This window comes from Lucilia sericata, unplaced genomic scaffold (genome assembly GCF_015586225.1).
Source record: "Lucilia sericata isolate MDLA Ls3-8-SP2 unplaced genomic scaffold, ASM1558622v1 Contig000127F_arrow, whole genome shotgun sequence".
NCBI lineage: Eukaryota > Metazoa > Arthropoda > Insecta > Diptera > Calliphoridae > Lucilia > Lucilia sericata.
In genome coordinates, this window is record NW_023994159.1 from 24,146 (window position 1) to 45,803 (window position 21,658).

The 21,658-nt window shown below is 29.7% G+C and overlaps 1 protein-coding gene across 1 annotated transcript in view; it reads right to left on the minus strand.

The window, feature by feature from the left end:
* Positions 1 to 21,658, minus strand: part of LOC119600907 (collagen alpha-1(XVIII) chain-like) — a gene marked incomplete at its 3' end in the record, with an annotated part of 366,468 nt that overhangs the window by 24,127 nt on the left and 320,683 nt on the right. The window contains exons 6-8 of the mRNA XM_037951492.1: positions 8,550 to 8,627; positions 721 to 774; positions 594 to 638 (exon numbers count right to left, since the gene is read on the minus strand). Coding sequence (XP_037807420.1) covers positions 594 to 638; positions 721 to 774; positions 8,550 to 8,627 — 177 coding nt within the window. The remainder of the gene's footprint in view (positions 1 to 593; positions 639 to 720; positions 775 to 8,549; positions 8,628 to 21,658) is intronic.

The window sequence follows — 21,658 nt, forward strand, 5'->3', positions numbered from 1 at the left end:
TTGCGACCTATAGTTTGATTACAAGGTTTACGTGGATGACAGTCAGACAGAGACGGACATAGCTAAATCTAAGCCGATTGGTATACTTTAAGGTGGGTATAGGACCAATATTATTGTGCGTTACAAACATCAGCACAAACCCAATATACCCTCCCCACTAAAGTGGTGTAGGGTATAAACACTTTTACCTGATTGCATTGAATTAATTCTGTTTAATTTTGTTTTACAGGCTACTTTAGAATGTTTGGCCTTAATATAAAATTTATGCCACAAATTGAAAAAAGGAGACAAATATTTTATTAATTGACATGTATATATACATGACAGCACAAAGATCAAATAAAAATTCACACAATTTTTGGAAACCAAATGTAAAACATTTCTCAGTAAATTCTGAGAAATTATATAAAAATATCAAACAAGAAAAGAGATGAACTAAAACAGTATTTTGGAACATAGTTTCAGCTTTTCCAAGAATTTAAAAGGTCTCAAAGAAAACGAACAATTCAAATAAAATTTAAAAAAAAATAATATGCATATGTATGTTTTTTGTTAGAAAAATTAAAATAATTTCTATTTTATATTTTACTTACATCGTCCCAATTAAAAGTGTCGCCGGAAGCATCTTCAGAGGAAAACTGTTACAATAGGGACCATAAAAGAACAGAAATTAAAAAAATAATAAAATAAAAATTTAAATAAAGAAAAATAAAAACATACCAGACCAGAACCACCTACATCGAAATCAATTTCATTATAATCAAAGGGTAAATCCTAAAAAAAATAATAAATAAAATAAAAAAAAATAAATTAATAAAAAATAAAATAAATCATAAAATTAAAATAAAATAAACACAAAAATAAAAAATTAAACTGTAAATAGGAAAAAATTAAGAAAATTCATAATAAAGTCATTAATAAACTACTTCTGTGTAATGCAAAAGGTAAGTGATGATACTAAGTCACTGTAATGCTGACGGTATGTACTAGTCATTGATAAGTAAGTTCTTGAGTAAGTACAAGCCATTACTATGATTATGATGGGTCAGTAAAGTAAACTGATCTTTACGGATTAAGTGAGTAAGTCACCATAGCCAATTCGTAAAGTGGTCGCTAATACAAATCTCCAGGAAAAACTTACATTGAAAAGTAATGAGTTAAAATGCTAATAATACCTTTTTTCACTACTTTATTAAGTCATTATTTTAGCACGATGATGTCATTGTAGGCAAGTACTTCCACGCTTGCTTACAAATAGGGAGTTAAAGAAGTACTTTCATTTTCTCTTATAAGGAAGTTGTTTAGTAAGTAAAGTACTTCTATATCAGATTTTAAGAAAGTCATTACTAGAGTACTTCTAGGTAATACAGACGGTAAGTAGTAGGCATTGAAAAGTAAGTGGTTATGGAAGTACATTACATAATGTATGTCCAATAACAAATAATTGTTACAAATTATCATAAATTGTTTTTGTATTTCAATACAAATTTGAAATATTTTTGTGAAAATTAGTAACAATTAGTAACAACTTTTAGTTATTGAACAGACCCATAGTTTTAGCAATACGTTTTAAATTTTAATAATTTCCACTTCACAAATACATACTAAATTTCCTTTTAAAAAAATCGATTACTATTGCTAGTATGGCTTTACATCAAAAATTTTCAATTTTCAAAAAAACTTCCATAGTCCACTAAAAATAGAATTTCTAAAAATTCCCTAAAAGTTATTGACATTTCTCTGAAAGAAATGTATTGACGGACGAGCACTTTACTTTAAAGAAAAAAAGCAACTGACGTTTTTAGATTGAGTATGTGAATGTGTGTATAAGTGTGTTTGGCAACCTAAAACACTTGACATGAGAAAGTCATTACAAAAAAAACCTAAGAATGGCTGGACATAGAACAATATTGAGAATGGGGGGAAAAAAGAGGCAAAATAAAGTGTGTAATATGAAACACTATTATATGAACATATAATGGTAAAAACCATTTGACGGTTTATGTGTGGTACATGATCATAGTTAATTTTCATCATCATCATCACCATCAACCAATGTCGTTAACACAGCTCGGTCGTATAGTCGTTATGGTCACTATACTATTTCATTTTTTATTAGTTTTATGTATGAAGGACGCTGAAAAAAAAAATAAATAATAATAAAAAAAGCTTATGTTCCACACTTTGTAGTTAGTACACGAGTAGAAAGAAATAGAAAGTTGTATATGAAAGCTAGTGTTTTATATAGACGAGCATAAGGTTGCTTAAATACAAACTGACTTTTTGTTTAATTTTTGGCTGGTATGTGAAAGGGGGACTGGTCTACCTAAGTAAGTGGATACATTGTAAATGGCTTGTAGTGACTTATAGAATTAATCATAAGGATATTTTGTTCCTACAAAAACTATTCGTTTTTGTCTTAACAATTGTAGGGAGATTTTAGTTAAAAACCCTAAGAACAGAATTAATCTACAAAATTCATTTTTAAGTAGTTTTAAAAACTTATTATATTTTAGACAGAAGCTGTTGAATACTAAAAATATATTATTTATTTTAGAACATTTTTGAATTATCACTCTTTGATGTAAAATGTTTAAATCATTTAGTTAGCACTTGTAGTTAAAAAGGCAAACATTTGGTTTCAGCTGTAATAAAATACGTTTAACTGCATTTTTATTTATAACACAGGAAAATTACCTCAAATAACCCAGCGAGTAATTTAGCATTATTACTATAAGTAATTACAATTTAAAATATATGAGAATTTTAAGTGATTAACTCCTCGAAATATGCTATATAAACAAAAACAAGTAAGAAGTCTAGATTCGCCTTTGACGAAACTTATGTACGCTACACCTAGTGTGCTTAAAAAATGTTAATTTTATAAAATTTCAATTCATTTCATTTTACCCGACTTTCCCATTGTTTGTTGTTGTTGCTGTTATGCCGAAGCATGCAAAACTTTGTCTTTTATAATGAAAGAGGTTGCCTCGGATTTATACTCATACCTCCGTTATTTATGGACGGATGTTGCTGATTTTAAATAGGAAACTTCTCGAAAGCATGCTTGACAGAATTATTGATCCGAAGTTACATATTTTGAGTCTTCAGAATATTGATTTCAATTGACACACTGCCGGACGGACAGACAGACGGACATGACCTAATCGGCTGTATTGTAGAAATTATAAAGGGAATGAGATACTTACATACACTCTTCACGAGAAGAATATAAGAAACTCAGTTATGACTTTCACTAACTAACTAACTAACTAACTAACTAACTAACTAACTAACTAACTAACTAACTAACTAACTAACTAACTAACTAACTAACTAACTAACTAACTAACTAACTAACTAACTAACTAACTAACTAACTAACTAACTAACTAACTAACTAACTAACTAACTAACTAACTAACTAACTAACTAACTAACTAACTAACTAACTAACTAACTAACTAACTAACTAACTAACTAACTAACTAACTAACTAACTAACTAACTAACTAACTAACTAACTAACTAACTAACTAACTAACTAACTAACTAACTAACTAACTAACTAACTAACTAACTAACTAACTAACTAACTAACTAACTACTAACTAACTAACTAACTAACTAACTAACTAACTAACTAACTAACTAACTAACTAACTAACTAACTAACTAACTAACTAACTAACTAACTAACTAACTAACTAACTACTAACTAACTAACTAACTAACTAACTACTAACTAACTAACTAACTAACTAACTAACTAACTAACTAAACTAACTAACTAACTAACTAACTAACTAACTAACTAACTAACTAACTAACTACTACTAACTAACTAACTAACTAACTAACTAACTAACTAACTAACTACTAACTAACTAACTACTAACTAACTAACTAACTACTAACTAACTAACTAACTAACTAACTACTAACTAACTAACTAACTACTAACTAACTACTAACTACTAACTAAACTAACTAACTAACTAACTAACTAACTAACTAACTAACTAACTAACTAACTAACTAACTAACTAACTAACTAACTAACTAACTAACTAACTATCAACTAACTAACTACTAACTAACTAACTAACTAAACTAACTAACTAACTAACTAAACTAACTAACTAACTAACTAACTAACTAACTAACTAACTTGGAGGAAAACTGAATTTTTTGTAAAAAATTTCATTTTAAGAGAATTTTGGCAAAAAATTTCATTTTAAGAGAATTTTTAGTAAAAAAAATTCATTTTTACTAAAAATTGGATTTTTTTAGTGAAAAATTAATTTTTAGTGAAAAATTTAATTTTTAGTGGAAAAGTGAATTGAATTTTTAGTAAAAAATGTAATTTTTGATGAAAATTTTAACTGGTAATTTAAATTATTTTTAAAAAAAGTTTTTTTTTGGTGAAAAATTAAATTGAATGAAAATATAAATTTTAATGAAAAATAAAATTTTTAGTTTGAGAACTCTGGCGGTTACAGTTTCACAGAGGTACGAATTTAGTTATTTACTTTATGTGGGTCCACCCATATTGCCTCAATATGTTAATATTACCCGTGAAAAATTTGAGGACTTTAGCAGTTATGGCTTCCCAGATAATTTTATATAGAAGGTGCCAAGCCAAGTATTGCTTGTCAGCCTATTTTGATCTAAAATATTATTATATGTTAAAGTTGCCGATCTTTTAATAGATAAATTTACGATTTATTTATGTTGGCATAGTAGTGGTCAAGGTTACAAACTCTCCTCTAATTAAACTAATTCCAACAAAAGTAACCAGTTGACCACCATAATAATATTTCTATGTTTATTGGGTATTTTATTTTAGTCCAGTAACAGGGGGAAAATTGAGAACTATTTGTAAACAACATTAAATTCACTTAAAACGTCTACTGACACGTTTATACATTTATATATTTTTTATATAAACTACATATATATTTACAAATTATAACCGCAGCACATACGATTACAGACATATAAGACCATATGTCTATTTGTATGTCGATTTACACGTTTTCCCCGTTTTTTTTTGTCGGTATGTCTGTATAACTAAAAGTATTCAACCACTTGTATAATACTTACAATTTATAGCAATAATTGTATAAAACGCCTATTATGGATATGAAAATGAAAGAAAATAAAACACACAACGAAAGCGACAAAAAACAAGAAAATGAGGACATTACTGATGAGGATGTTGATGCTGTTATAAACAATTTTTATCCTTTTAACTTTTTCACATATTTTTTTTTTATATATGTCTCTTTTTTTTGTATACCTTGTATAGTTTTTTTTTCTGGGCAAATAACAACAATCATTAGTCGCAGTAAAGTGTAAAGGGGGAGTGAGAAAATAAAAAAGGAAAAATATAATGTCCTTTTTTACTTGTATTTCTACAAAAATAATAAGTATAAAAACAAACTCAGGTATTAGTTTTGTTGGGGATGTAAAAACTAAATACAGATACATAGTATACATTTAGATTTGTAGGTAAAAATGTAATATATAGGAACAGTGGTGTCAAACGCTTAGCTCCCAAAGTATAACTTCTATTATCAAAAGGATAACTTTTTAGATTTGAAATTCTCTTGCAGCATACATATCAAAACATCTAGTACTTTTTTAACCATCTCCTTCCTTCTATCAATCCCACTGTTTTAAACACTATTAAATTACAATTTTAATCACTCTCCCTATATCTACATTAATTTCTTTTTATTTATTACCTTTCAGAACCACTGTCTGTGTTGTCGTTGTTAACAAAAACAAACGTAGGTGTGCTTAACCGTTTCCTTTCTTTTGATGTTTAAAAGGATGTCCGTCTCTCTCACTCTGTGTGTGTATTTGTTAGTGTCTCAATGTGTCTATGTTTGTAAATAGTTGTATTTGTTATAATTTATTGCTACAGACATGAAAAGGGATGTCGGTTGTTAAAAACTATATAGTATTTACGCAAACACAAATGAGAAAACAAATAATAGAAATTAAATAAAAGTGTCTTGTTAAAACAATTCCTTTTAAGTGTATTAAATTATGTCTAGTATTAGACAGGAAAATAAGTAAATAATGGCGACACTTTAATAGAAATTTAATCAAAATAAAAGTATTTCGAGAAAATTAATCAGAACTTTATATTTTGTTTTTTTATTTACAAATACTGTTGTTCCCTTAATATTAATAAATTTTCTAGAGGACAGCAAAAACATGCTTTAAATCCGCTTTTTGTACTACTGATTTAAAGTTAATTTTTAACTTAAAATATTTTGCCAAATTTAGCATCCGCTCAATAAAATGTTAAAAATTTAAATTTACTATACAAACATGGTATAATTTGACCTTATTCCAGTTAAAATCAGGTTCGACAGATTAACATGAATTAACAAACAGAAACCAAGAATGTTGTAAAAAATACGAAAATCATTTTAGTTCATGCTCATTTTTTCCTATTACTTTTTAATTAAAACTTAAACTATACATATGCACAATGTTTAATTAAGGAGGCCTTTATTAGTACAAATTCCACTAAAATTGAAACTGACTCAGTTCTAGTGAGTTTTAGTTCAGTTCTAGTTCAGTTCTAGTTCAGTTCTAGTTCAGTTCTAGTTCAGTTCTAGTTCAGTTCTAGTTCAGTTCTAGTTCAGTTCTAGTTCAGTTCTAGTTCAGTTCTAGTTCAGTTCTAGTCAGTTCTAGTTCAGTTCTAGTTCAGTTCTAGTTCAGTTCTAGTTCAGTTCTAGTTCAGTTCTAGTTCAGTTCTAGTTCAGTTTCTAGTTCAGTTCAGTTCGTCTAGTTCAGTTCTAGTTCAGTTCTAGTTCAGTTCTAGTTCAGTTAGTTCTAGTTCAGTTCTAGTTCAGTTCTAGTTCAGTTCTAGTTATTCTAGTTCAGTTCTAGTTCAGTTCTAGTTCAGTTCTAGTTCAGTTCTAGTTCAGTTCTAGTTCAGTTCTAGTTCAGTTCTAGTTCAGTTTCTAGTTCAGTTCTAGTTCAGTTCTAGTTCAGTTCTAGTTCAGTTCTAGTTCAGTTCTAGTTCAGTTCTAGTTCAGTTCTAGTTCAGTTCTAGAATTCAGTTCTAGTTCAGTTCTAGTTCAGTCTAGTTCAGTTCTAGTTCAGTTCTAGTTCAGTTCTAGTTCAGTTCTAGTTCAGTCTAGTTCAGTTCTAGTTCAGTTCTAGTTCAGTTCTAGTTCAGTTCTAGTTCAGTTTCTAGTTCAGTTCTAGTTCAGTTTCTAGTTCAGTTCTAGTTCAGTTCTAGTTCAGTTCTAGTTCAGTTCTAGTTCAGTTCTAGTTCAGTTCTAGTTCAGTTCTAGTTCAGTTCTAGTTCAGTTCTAGTTCAGTTCTAGTTCAGTTCTAGTTCAGTTCTAGTTCAGTTCTAGTTCAGTTCTAGTTTCAGTTCTAGTTCAGTTCTAGTTCAGTTCTAGTTCAGTTCTAGTTCAGTTCTAGTTCAGTTCTAGTTCAGTTCTAGTTCAGTTCTAGTTCAGTTCTAGTTCAGTTCTAGTTCAGTTCTAGTTCAGTTCTAGTTCAGTTCTAGTTCAGTTCTAGTTCAGTTCTAGTTCAGTTCTAGTTCAGTTCTAGTTCAGTTCTAGTTCAGTTCTAGTTCAGTTCTAGTTCAGTTCTAGTTCAGTTCTAGTTCAGTTCTAGTTCAGTTCTAGTTCAGTTCTAGTTCAGTTCTACTTCAGTTCTAGTTCAGTTCTATTTTAGTTCCAATTCCGTTCTAGTTCAGTTCATTTTGCTTTTTAGTCAATTAGTAAAATGTATTATACGTTTGGGCCACCCTAATATAAATAAATATATGAAAAATTTTCTGTTTCAAAAAGTATGTTGTGACCATGATAATGGTTTCATTGTCTGTTAATAATGGATCTAAGGGGTATTTCATTGCGAATAATAAAAAATTGTATATATTTTTTATAAAGCAGAATAAAGTGGAGACTGGAAACTTTTCCGAAATAAATTCTTAGCTCAAAAATCTCTTCAGTTTTTCTTATCTATGAAATACCCCATTTAACCATATTACGATTATACCCAAAAAAAGGAAACACATACTATGCTACTCAATATTAAGTTCTGTTTTTTTTTTTTGTAATTACAACTACTTTCATTATTTAATCACAGCTAAATGGTAACACTGATAGTGGCATTTGTATATGTAAATAAGTATATGTAAATTTTCACATATACAAACACATTATCATTGCCTTGTGAATTATTAATATCCTGGTTAGTTTTACATACAATGCGCTCCATTACACATATACAATAACACTTTCACACAAATATTAAAACCACAGTCATTATTGTTTTTCGTTCGTTTTTTCTCATTTGCTTTGCATTTTTCCACATAAATATTTGCTGATTTTAATATAAAATTGAAAAATATTTACAGTACAAAATTTGTTTTCCAGTAATTTAATAATTACCAATTTAAGCTTTAATTGTTTATAGTTAATTTTTAAATTCTTCCGTTGAACTTTTTTAAGGTTAAGAGCTTTGTTTTCGAATTTTCATTTAATTAGCCAGAATTGTTTTAAACTTACCGTATTTTTGGGAGGTGGAATACATGTTATGTCTAGAGCTTCTGGATTGCCATAAACATTAAGTTTTTGCAAATAACCCTGTTTGTTAGAAATTAAAAGAATAATAGATTTTTTAATAAAAAGTAACTTAAAAACAAATAATGAAAAACCAAACCGTTACGATAGAGGCTGCTGCGAAAATCTTATCATAAGATTTTTTAGGTAATTTAAAACAAATTTTCAACCCTCCTTTTCAGTTTAAATTATATTCAGTTTAAAACTCATTTGAAATGTTTTTGTTTAAGAAAATAAATAAATTCATAATCGTCTTCCTTAATCACTCACACCATTTTAGTTTCGGCTGTCTTAGAAACTTATTATTTCTTTTCACAGAAATAAACGTTGTGTAAATAAAGTATAATAAGTAATTTATATTTACTTTTAGAAACATTTAATGTTTTAGAAACTGAAAAGTTTTGGAGAAAAAGAGTTTAATTAAACCTTGACACATACCAAGTATTCTACACTCAAACGTTTATATAAATATTAAACAATAAATAAAGACAAATGTTGAACAAAAAGTTGTATATTTGTGTAAGAGATATTACATTCATTTCTAAGAAATTTAGAATTTAAGAAATTTAAATAAGAATTTTTCATTAAGTAAAACCAAGAATTTATCTCCTACAACTAAAAAGAGCTTCTTAGATGCTGTTATATAAGTGGTCAATTGTAAGCGACATAATACAGTTTTTAATTGGTTTAAGATAACACACATAAAGGAAACTCGTTAAACTATAGCTTCCTTTAGAGAGAGTGTTTTGCTTTTTTCTCTCTTTCTCTAGCTGAGACTAAAATGTTTATTTTCTTTCCAAAATTTATTTAAAATAATTCAAATTCCAAAAATTTTATAAATTTTCCTACAAATTTTTATCAAAACTAAAATTTTTTGATTTCATTTCTTTTTAGTTTTATTTTTAATCATTATAATTTTTCATTTTTACTTCATTCAACAGCACAACAAAACTGTCAACAAAAATTAAATAAATGACAATGTTTTCTCACTAAACTGTATAAGAGGGTGAAGAGAAGTTTTACGACGAAACCGAGTGCTAATGTTTGTATATGAATACTGATGATAATGGCAAAAATTTTGCAACTACTATAAAGAAAATTTTCCATAGAAAAGTCAGGTCGACCTAATAAATTCCTCTATAGGGGATCTTAAAGCTACTAAAGGTTTAAAAGGTAATTTTTAAAATTAACACTATAGCATATTTTAATTATATTTTCTGAAACTTATCCTAAATTTTATTTAATATTTGTTCGAAGAAAGTTGATATTCTATAAAGATAAAGATATTCTTAAAGTTACAAACCCTTTGTTGGACCAAAGTCTACCATTACGTTAGCTACCTATTTTTGGAGTATGCATGCCGAAGAAAAAACAAACTCATCAACAACCTTGTCATTTACACTGTAACGTTGTTTTTCATCATGTTTTTGAACTGAAACTACTATAAGTTGGAGCAAGGAGAAGAATTAAAAAGTCAACAAAATTTTAATGAACTATTAAATTATAACAATCCAACGTTAAATGAACGTCCAATTTTAATGAAAATTAAAATATGTACAAAAAACAAAAAGTAGTAGACTTTGGAAAACAAATTTCCTAATGCCAGAAACTCTTAAAGATATTCTATCTTGTTACATAAAAGAAAATTTTAAAAGTTAAAAATTTTATCGTTATAATCACATATAGATAAATATTCTATAAAAGCTACATATTCTATACTCCAGACTATAGTCCAGTCCAGTCCAGTCTCTCAATCACAAGACTATAGGATAGCATATAATCAAAACTATTGCAAAAGAAAGTTATTACTGGAGTTGACAGCCGATACTTTCCGGCCATACCGGTACATAGAACCAGCTGTCAGGGACCAGGAGACAAAACTGACGAGTAATTCCAGTCTGCACTGTCCGCACCAGAAGCAACGTTGGGGCATTGCATTCATGATACACAACACTGGGCTGTATAGAGCTCTTTCCCTCGATCTCAATGCTAGAGACGATTACTTTGAAGTTCAAGGTATTGCAGGCAGATCGGGGTAAACCGACCTAGAGCTCTATAATGTCTATATTCCCCCAGTTGCTGTTGCTGGAGTTGAAAGGCCTTGGACGATAATTACGGGTAATTCCGGTACGTAGAACCAGCTGTTGTGGTCCAGGAGACAAAACTGGCGAGTAATTCTAGTCTGCACTGTTGTCACGGATACAACGTTTTCCGAAAAGTCCGCACCAGAAGCAATATTGGGGCATTGCATTCATGATACACATGACAGTTTAGTATAGAGCTCTTTCCCAATACCTTGAAGTTCAGGGTATGGCAGTCATATCAGGGTAAACCGACCAAGAGCTCTATAATGTCTTTATTCCGCCAGTAGCCAGTTGTCCATCAGGCACCGTCCCGACATTAGGACCCTGTTAGACGGTGATATGCGTCTGATCCTTGGGAACTTCAACGCGCACCATTAGCTCTTGCACTCTAGCATAGGGAAGACCAGAGAGCCGAGTTACTAGCAGTCTATACCTCAAGACTATAGGATAGCATATACTATCGGGGTACAGGAGACAACACTGACAAGTAATTCCAGTCTGCGGTGTTGTAACTGATACAACGTTTTCCGAAAAGACCGCACCAGAAGTTACGTTAGGGCATTGCATTCATCATACACAACACAGTACGGTATAGAGCTCTTGAAGTTCAAGCTATTGCAGTCAGTTTGGGGTAAACCGACATAGAGCTCTATAATGCCTATATTCAGAAAGTAGCCAGTTGTCCATCAGGCCAATGTCCCGACATTAGGACCCTATTAGAATGCGATATAAGTCTGATCGTTGGGGACTTCAACGCGCACCATCAGCTCTTGCAATCTAACCTAGGGAAAGACCAGAGAGCCGAGTTACTGGCAGTCTATACCTCAAGGCTATAGGATAGCATATACAGTCGGGGTCCAGGAAACAAGCCTGACAAGTAATTCCAGTCTGCACTGTTGTAACAACGTTTTCCAAAAAGACCGAACCAGAAGTTACGGTGGGGCATTGCATTCATCATACAAAACACAGTGCAGTAAAGAGCTCTTTACATCGATCTCAATGCTAGAGACCAATACCTTGAAGTTCAAGGTATTGCAGTCAGATCGGGGAAAACCGACCTAGAGCTCTATAATGTCTATATTCCGCCAGTAGCCAGTTGCACCGTCCAGGCACCGTCCTGACATTAGGACCCTATTAGACGTCGATATGCGTCTGATCCTTAAGGACTTCAACGCGCACCATCAGCTCTGCCACTCTAGCCTACTTTAGTAATTCAGTTACTGTTCAATCTAACTACCATTTTATGAATACCTAAAACTAAAACATTAACTAGTTATATGTCATCATGTTGTTTTTGCGCTGCCATACAAAAACACTATACAGCAGCACTGCTACTTTTTTCCGAAAAACTGTGCAATTTTCAAAAGGAAGTTTTGCAATATTAATTCTATCTGTTGTTGTTTTTTTTTTTTTTTTTTTTTTAAGCTTTAAATTTTATACATATTTGTTGTTGTTTACATTACTATAACCAAAAGCATATATAACCAAAAAAAATTTAGCTACTCATCATCATGCAGTTTGATAAATGTTTCTAATGAAATTCTATGCACAAGACCAAAAATATTTGAAAACTGCTGTAAGTAGTATAGTTCAGTCACTCAACCTCTACCCGTTTTGGAAAGAATGACAGCATGTAATTTTCATTTTTAGTTATTTTTTCACTACTTTTCATTTTTATATGTTAGTAGTTATAAAAAAAACTATTTCTTTATTACCAACAATTTTAAATAAAATTTGTAGTAAAAAAAATAGTTGGCAACTGAAAAAAACAGCTTTGATTATTTTTTTATGTTGTTGATAAATAATCGTTTTCTTTGTCATAAATTGTTTATAACATAATCATCACACACTATGTGACAGGCAAAATATTACTTTAACGTTATACTGTGATGATGTGCATTAAAAAAATATGTAGTGAAAATTTTTATGGCAAAAATTCTATTAATTTTTTAATGAAAATGTGGTGATTTATGAACACAAAAAATTTAATGTTTATGTTTGTTTTATTAAGCATTTATTACCATTAGTTAGTGATTTGATGGGAAATCGTGCTGGTTGTGTAAAGGTAATTAATGTGAAATATGAATATAACTATTTTATAGGTATTCCTATTAAAAAAAATTTTATATTTGAAAAAAACTTTTTGCTATAATTTACTTTTTTATGGTATTTAATATCTAGTTTTTCTTTTAACATGTTAATTAAAAAGATAAATTTAACAAATTCATGATAATTTTCACAATAAAAACGTAAGTTAAAAAACGTACATACGTATACTTAATATATATAGCTTTTTAAAACTCATACGTACAGGTTTCTAAGGTAACACAAATATCACAAAAAAAAGAGAACCAGTACGTATGAGTGTTAAAATTATAATTGCAATAAGTATACGTACCAAGCTACTCATAAAGAAAGTAAATTTTTTATAAAAATTGCCTTAAAGTTTCTGAAAATTCGTATCTTTTTTTTCAAACTTACTAAGAATTGAAATAAATTTATTGTTGTCATTTTTCTCCTTTTTATAACTATCAATATGCATCCTACTTCCACACCTTTAGTTTTAAATCATTTGTTTATATTTGCACTTTAGCATTTACAAGCATCAAAGCTTTTTTTCCATTTGTTTTAATAGAACGACAACAATAAAGAGTTTTCCAACAGAATGTTGAAAAGAACGATTAAATCATTTGCAAATCCTTAACAATTTAATACAAATGTCAGCATCAAACAAACAAATTGAAACATAGACAAAGAAATCATACAAAACTACACAGCTATAGCAGTCAAGCAGCCAACCGACCGACCAACCAACTATCATTTATTCACTCAAAAACATTTATTCATGCTAAAATAAAGACACAAGCAGAGACAACGCACGGCCAGTGATGGCCAAAGTGATATAAGTCAGATTATATTAATTTAAAAAAAAAAATGGTGTAACTATCGTAAAACAGAAAAAATTAAAAATTTTACTTTAGATTCGGTATCTTCAGTAGTAGTTCATTTCTAGATCAGATCTAGTTCAGTTCTAGTTCAGTTCTAGTTCAGTTCTAGTTCAGTTCTAGTTCAGTTCTAGTTCAGTTCTAGTTCAGTTCTAGTTCAGTTCTAGTTCAGTTCTAGTTCAGTTCTAGTTCAGTTCTAGTTCAGTTCTAGTTCAGTTCTAGTTCAGTTCTAGTTCAGTTCTAGTTCAGTTCTAGTTCAGTTCTAGTTCAGTTCTAGTTCAGTTCTAGTTCAGTTCTAGTTCAGTTCTAGTTCAGTTCTAGTTCAGTTCTAGTTCAGTTCTAGTTCAGTTCTAGTTCAGTTCTAGTTCAGTTCTAGTTCAGTTCTAGTTCAGTTCTAGTTCAGTTCTAGTTCAGTTCTAGTTCAGTTCTAGTTCAGTTCTAGTTCAGTTCTAGTTCAGTTCTAGTTCAGTTCTAGTTCAGTTCTAGTTCAGTTCTAGTTCAGTTCTAGTTCAGTTCTAGTTCAGTTCTAGTTCAGTTCTAGTTCAGTTCTAGTTCAGTTCTAGTTCAGTTCTAGTTCAGTTCTAGTTCAGTTCTAGTTCAGTTCTAGTTCAGTTCTAGTTCAGTTCTAGTTCAGTTCTAGTTCAGTTCTAGTTCAGTTCTAGTTCATTCTAGTTCAATTTTAGTTCAGTTCTAGTTCAGTTCTAGTTCAGTTCTAGTTCAGTTCTAGTTCAGTTCTAGTTCAGTTCTAGTTCAGTTCTAGTTCAGTTCTAGTTCAGTTCTAGTTCAGTTCTAGTTCAGTTCTAGTTCAGTTCTAGTTCAGTTCTAGTTCAGTTCTAGTTCAGTTCTAGTTCAATTCTAGTTCAGTTCTAGTTCAGTTCTAGTTCAGTTCTAGTTCAGTTCTAGTTCAGTTCTAGTTCAGTTCTAGTTCAGTTCTAGTTCAGTTCTAGTTAAGTTCTAGTTCAGTTCTAGTTCAGTTCTAGTTCAATTCTAGTTCAGTTCTAGTTTAGTTCTACTTCAGGAATTAATATATATATTTCCCGACTTGTTTCATTTTCCCGACCACTGGCACACATTTGTCTCCAAACTATTGCATTTGTATGTGTTAATAGAATTGTTTTATTTGCAAATGTATGCGAGACCTTTTTTGTGAGACTAAGACTTCATTGTTCCAAATAATTCTATATAAACAGAACACAGTCCATTGATAATGACAGTTTCATGTCAGTTTTGTGGTTGGGTTTCATTTTAAAATTTTTTATTTAACTCATTTTTATTTTTCAATTTTCTATAAAGTTTATTTCTCATATTATTTGTCAGTGGTCACTTTAGAAACACATTGTATTGTACAAATAACTTCACGACGTCTATTATGTGAATTTTTATAAACATTTGTATATAAAATATAAAACTTTTTTTTTGCAACAAATATTTTTTGACAAATATTGAATGAATGTCAGAAATTTTGAAGTATTTTCATAGTACTTATTATATAAGTAAAAGTTAATATGTTTGTATATGTATGTGTAACTTGTATAATTTAAATATGTGTGTTTTATTTGTCTGCTTTTATTTGGAATATTTCAATAACCTCATTGATGCTACTGATAAGTATGTGCTTGTTTCTTTTTTGTTTAGTTTTTCTTTTAATATTTCTCTTTTCAAAAAGGTTTCAAGTCGGACAATTTTAATATGCTAACATATGGCCTTAACCATATTATTAACATCTAAAATATTTTAAATGAAAATACTAGGAATTTTTTTTTTGCTTTGTAATAATGTTTTTTTTTTTATAAAGAATTTTTAAGTTATTTCTATTATTTTTGTTTTAAAGTAACAATTTTAAAGATTTTATATCAAAAACACATGCTAAGACTTCATAAAAGTTGTTTAACACATAAGAAGTACACATTTCAAAAAATAATACTCTATTGTTATGCCTGAAACATACAACATACATATGTATGTTTTAGACTTTTGCTTTTCATATAGAAATATTCAATTTCCTGTCAAGGCCATTTATAACTAGTACAAAAGTCCACTGCATTCTCTAGCTTACCACACAGACTTACAGCAGCATCTATCGATTTTTCTTTAATCCTATATTTTATGACCAAAAAATATTTTCACTTGTTGACTTCATAACAACAACAAAATTCTAACAATGTTATTAACATGGCCTATAACAATAGCCAAGCAACACCAATTTAAGAAAATAACTAAACAAACAACAAACTTGAAAAATACAGTATTTGTTGTAAAACAAAAGTAAGTGTAGAAAAAAATACAAAAAGGAAAAGTATCACAAAAAAAAAAAAAAAAATAAAAAAAAAACTAAATAATAAAAAACAATTTCACACTACAAAATTCTAATTTAGCCTTTCTTTACACCAAGTACACACACACACACACTTTCTGTGACTATTTACGTACTTGTACTTTTAGTCATTTGTAGTACTTGTTCATTACAACATTGTTAGTTTATCGTTTGGCCCTAGAGACATTTTATAACTATTGCCAAACAATTTTAGTCCACTTAAAACAAAAAGAGCCTAAAGGCCTAAATGACTACCAAAACAAAAATTTGTTTTATTATTGTTAAACAAAACAAGAAATAATAGAAAGGAAAGACTTTTTGTAACAAAAATTTACACTGAAGAAAAGTAAATTTAGTTTACCCAACTCCCCTAAATATTGTTGAGAATTTAGCCAAAAAGTTTTAGTGAAACTTTAACTAAAGCTCTTTCTGTAGTCTCTACTTTGATGACACTTGACACACAAAGCCTTAATAACGCTTTAATTAATGTTTAATAGTGTTTGTCAAACTTTAATAAGAAGACGCAATTTCGTAGTTAAAGCTTTAATCTTAAATCGTTTTGTAGTCTTTCAGTCTTATAAAACCAGCTGAAAGTTCCATAAACTCACTTCTGGCTGCAAGAAACTTATTCTCTAAATTAAGCTTTCAACTTTTGTTTAAAACAATTTTATTTTCTAAATACATATGTATATGAAAATTGTTTTCTTTCGGTGCATTAAGAATTTTTCATTATTTACTTTTCATTTCATTATTTGTTTTATTATTTTCTTGTTTCACTCTTTACAGGCTCCTTATCTTGGCCTTGTTTTCAAAAGTTTCTTCGTAACAATAGAAGTTTAAAAAAAAAATCAAGACAAAACAAGCAACAATTTCGTGCGACAATTTCAAAAGAATACAAAAATATAAAATAACAAGATTGCTAAGGTGTTATGGCCAAAATTTGGGTAGCTTTACTTATAGCTTTTCGAAATATTTAAATTCTTCGTTTCTTTAAAGAAGTTATTTAAAACTTTTACATTTGCTGTTTAAAGTAGGATTAAAGTTCTCTGAAAAACAATTTTCCCTGCTACTTCTTGATTTAATTTTATGGGCAAGAGTAAGAAAATATGGATAGTCAAAGGTAACAGGGGTTGAAATTTTATAAATAGAATTTTAAATATAATTTTGGAAAAAATGGAAAGTTTTGCTTTTTGACCCAACCTCCGTTTTCTTGATGGAGTTACAAATATAAGGGTAAATGAAAATTAAATGTGAAATAATGAAGTTAGAGGTAAATTTCAGGTGAGATAATTTTGTTTAAACTGTTAACATTGTATTTAGCACAAAGTTTTAAATTATAAGATTTCAGGGAATTGGAACTGAACTAGAACTGAACTAGATCTGAACTAGAACTGAACTAGAACAGAACTAGAACAGAACTAGAACTGAACTAGAACTGAACTAGAACTGAACTAGAACTGAACTAGAACTGAACTAGAACTGAACTAGAACTGAACTAGAACTGAACTAGAACTGAACTAGAACTGAACTAGAACTGAACTAGAACTGAACTAGAACTGAACTAGAACTGAACTAGAACTGAACTAGAACTGAACTAGAACTGAACTAGAACTGAACTAGAACTGAACTAGAACTGAACTAGAACTGAACTAGAACTGAACTAGAACTGAACTAGAACTGAACGTGAACTGAACTAGAACTGAACTAGAACTGAACAAGAACTGTACTAGAACTGAACTAGAACTGAACTAGAACTGAACTAGAACTGAACTAGAACTGAACTAGAACTGAACTAGAACTGAACTAGAACTGAACTAGAACTGAACTAGAACTGAACTAGAACTGAACTAGAACTGAACTAGAACTGAACTAGAACTGAACTAGAACTGAACTAGAACTGAACTAGAACTGAACTAGAACTGAACTAGAACTGAACTAGAACTGAACTAGAACTGAACTAGAACTGAACTAGAACTGAACTAGAACTGAACTAGAACTGAACTAGAACTGAACTAGAACTGAACTAGAACTGAACTAGAACTGAACTAGAACTGAACTAGAACTGAACTAGAACTGAACTAGAACTGAACTAGAACTGAACTAGAACTGAACTAGAACTGAACTAGAACTGAACTAGAACTGAACTAGAACTAGAACTGAACTAGAACTAGAACTGAACTAGAACTAGAACTGAACTAGAACTAGAACTGAACTAGAACTAGAACTGAACTAGAACTAGAACTGAACTAGAACTGAACTAGAACTGAACTAGAACTGAACTAGAACTGAACTAGAACTGAACTAGAACTGAACTAGAACTGAACTAGACCTGAACTAGAACTGAACTAGAACTGAACTAGAACTGAACTAGAACTGAACTAGAACTGAAACTAGAACTGAACTAGAACTGAACTAGAACTGAACTAAAACTGAACTAGAACTGAACTAGAACTGAACTAGAACTGAACTAGAACTGAACTAGAACTGAACTAGAACTGAACTAGAACTGAACTAGAACTGAACTAGAACTGAACTAGAACTGAACTAGAAACTGAACTATAACTGGAACTAGAACTGAACTAGAACGGAACTAGAACTGAACTAGAAAAACTGACTAGAACTGAACTAGAACTGAACTAGAAACTGAACTAGAACTGAATAGAACTGGATAACTAGAAACTGAACTAGAAATGAAACTAGAACTGAACTAGAACTGAACTAGAAATAGAACTGAAACTGAACCTAGAACTGAACGAACTAAAAACTGAACTAGAACTGAACTAGAACTGAAACTAGAACTGAACTAGAAACTGAACTAGAACTGAATGACTAAGAACTGAACTAGAAACTGAACTAGAACTGAAACTAGAACTGAACTAGAACTGAACTAGAACTGAACGAGAACTGAACTAGAACTGAACTAGAACTGAACTAGAACTGAACTAGAACTGAACTAGAACTGAACTAGAACTGAACTAGAACTGAACTAGAACTGAACTAGAACTGAACTAGCTGAAAAACTGAACTAGAACTGAACTAGAACTGAACTAGAACTGAACTAGAACTGAACTAGAACTGAACTAGAACTGAACTAGAACTGAACTAGAACTGAACTAGAACTGAACTAGAACTGAACAACTAGAACTGAACTAGAACTGAACTAGAACTGAACTAGAACTGAACTAGAACTGAACTAGAACTGAACTAGAACTGAACTAGAACTGAACTAGAACTGAACTAGAACTGAACTAGAACTGAACTAGAACTGAACTAGAACTGAACTAGAACTGAACTAGAACTGAACTAGAACTGAACTAGAACTGAACTAGAACTAAACTAGAACTGAACTAGAACTGAACTAGAACTGAACTAGAACTGAACTAGAACTAGACTAGAACTGAACTAATATAAAACTGGACCATAAATATGAAAAGTAAAGTGTTTAAAGAGCTATACCTTTAGACAATAATTTGTATTGAAATATGAGAAGAGTGTAATCCAAAAACCTTTTAAGATCTTCTAGTGACTAACATCCTTCGAATCTGCTTTTATTTTTATCTCATTTGTATGCTTCTTATGTTATAAATAGTTACCAGCTTGTTAAATTAAGCCACATTTTTATGTTTATATGTGAAAGCGAAAAAAGTAGCTTTTACTTTTTACTAAACTAGAACTGAACTAGAACTGAACTAGAACTGAACTAGAACTGAACTAGAACTGAACTAGAACTAGACTAGAACTGAACTAATATAAAACTGGACCATAAATATGAAAAGTAAAGTGTTTAAAGAGCTATACCTTTATAACATTAATTTGTATTGAAATATGAGAAGAGTGTAATCCAAAAACCTTTTAAGATCTTCTAGTAACTAACATCCTTCGAATCTGCTTTTATTTTTAGCTCATTTGTATGCTTCTTATGTTATAAATAGTTACCAGCTTGTTAAATTAAGCCACATTTTTATGTTTATATGTGAAAGCGAAAAAAGTAGCTTTTTACTGACAATATTGTAAAAAATCTTTATTAGCTCCATAGGTATTATACACCTTATTCATCCATTCATATATTTTATGACAATCATAAAAAAATTATACACTATTTCAATATGAACAACTTTTGTCATATAATAATAATAGTGGGTTGTAGTACAAACAGTAATAATTCATAATTTGTGACTTATAACTCATAAAAATATAAAATCAAATAAAATGACACAAGTTTTTTTTATAACCCTCTATATATACATATATAGTTGAAGAAAAATGTAAAAAAGATAAACTATAAAACATCTATATTGTTATCTAGTCTATTGTAGGTTTTTTTTTTATGAGCCAAAGCTCCTTCAGCGCCCCTGACCTTTTTTTATGTAGTTGTTATTAAATTTATTAAATTAAAGATCATTGCCATCATCTTGATTATCATCATCATCAACATTACTTACTATTTCTGTTATGATTATTATTAACATCATAAATAGCATAATTTTATTACAAGTTATTTGTCAATATTCAATACAGATAAATTTTTTTGGTCTTTGGGTCTTGCTTTCAATCTAAATCAATAGAAAACATGCTTTGATAGATTTCAGGCAATTTACAGAGAATTTGATTTCGTTATTTTTGTAGTATGTTTTTTTTTTTTTTTTCTTTTTTTTCATTTTGATTCCTCACGGCGGGTGACTAAACAAAAAAATCTGTAGAAGAAAAATGAGTTTTGAAGGTTATGAACGGCAATAGTGGAATTTGTAAAGTAGCTACATTAGGAAAGTTAAAATTAATCATATCAAAAAATAGGTCTGAGAAAAGTTTTTGTAGTCCAAATTCCCTAACAAGTAGTTTTGTTATCAATCATATTCCTTAGTAAAACCAAGCAAATCACAATTGGGAAAATTCCATATATATATTCCGTTTAAAACTAATCCCTTAACCTGTCCTAAATACCTACCATAAATTCCCAATAGAAAGTGAAACCCTCACCTAGTCATCCAAACACAAAACAACATTCCCCAAATTACATACCCAACAGAAAAATGAAAAATTGTCTTTACAAAAAAAAAAAAAAAAAATGATTTTATGGTCTCACGTACATTTATGATGCGTTTAAGCAGGGGTTGGGTCAACAAAAAAAAACATACAAAACAAATGGAATATAAATAAATAGAGAAAAAAATAGCATAGAAAACAAGAAAAATGTTGGCTATAAAACTTATGAATGATTTTTCTATTGAGAAAGCTTTTTGGCGTGGTTGCTTAAACAAACATGAGGCTAGAAAATAAAAAGGGCAAAATGACAATTTATGCCCAAAAACCGTCATTTTGTCTTTTGTTATATTTTTTATGCTCTATTATGATCTTAAGGCCAAACAAAAATGAAGAACATAAAAGCGTTGAAGGGTATATGACAATAAAGCAAAGGCGGCAATACAATGATAAATCATCCCTTTTTTAGATAGGTAAGGGGTTAACGGGGGGTTTTTGGTTAAACTAACTAGAAAACATTAAATTTCTGTTTGTAATGAATTTAAAAAGAAAATCAATTTTAAAATTGAAATTTATACTTTGAAAAGAAATAATAATAAGGAAATTAAATGCTTTAAAGGAAAGTTGAAAAAAAAAAACAATTAAAAGAGTAAAACACGATTTTTGTTGAACTTTTTTTAAGATTTATAAATCGCCTGTGGAAGCTTTTAAAAATACCTTTCATTTGTTACA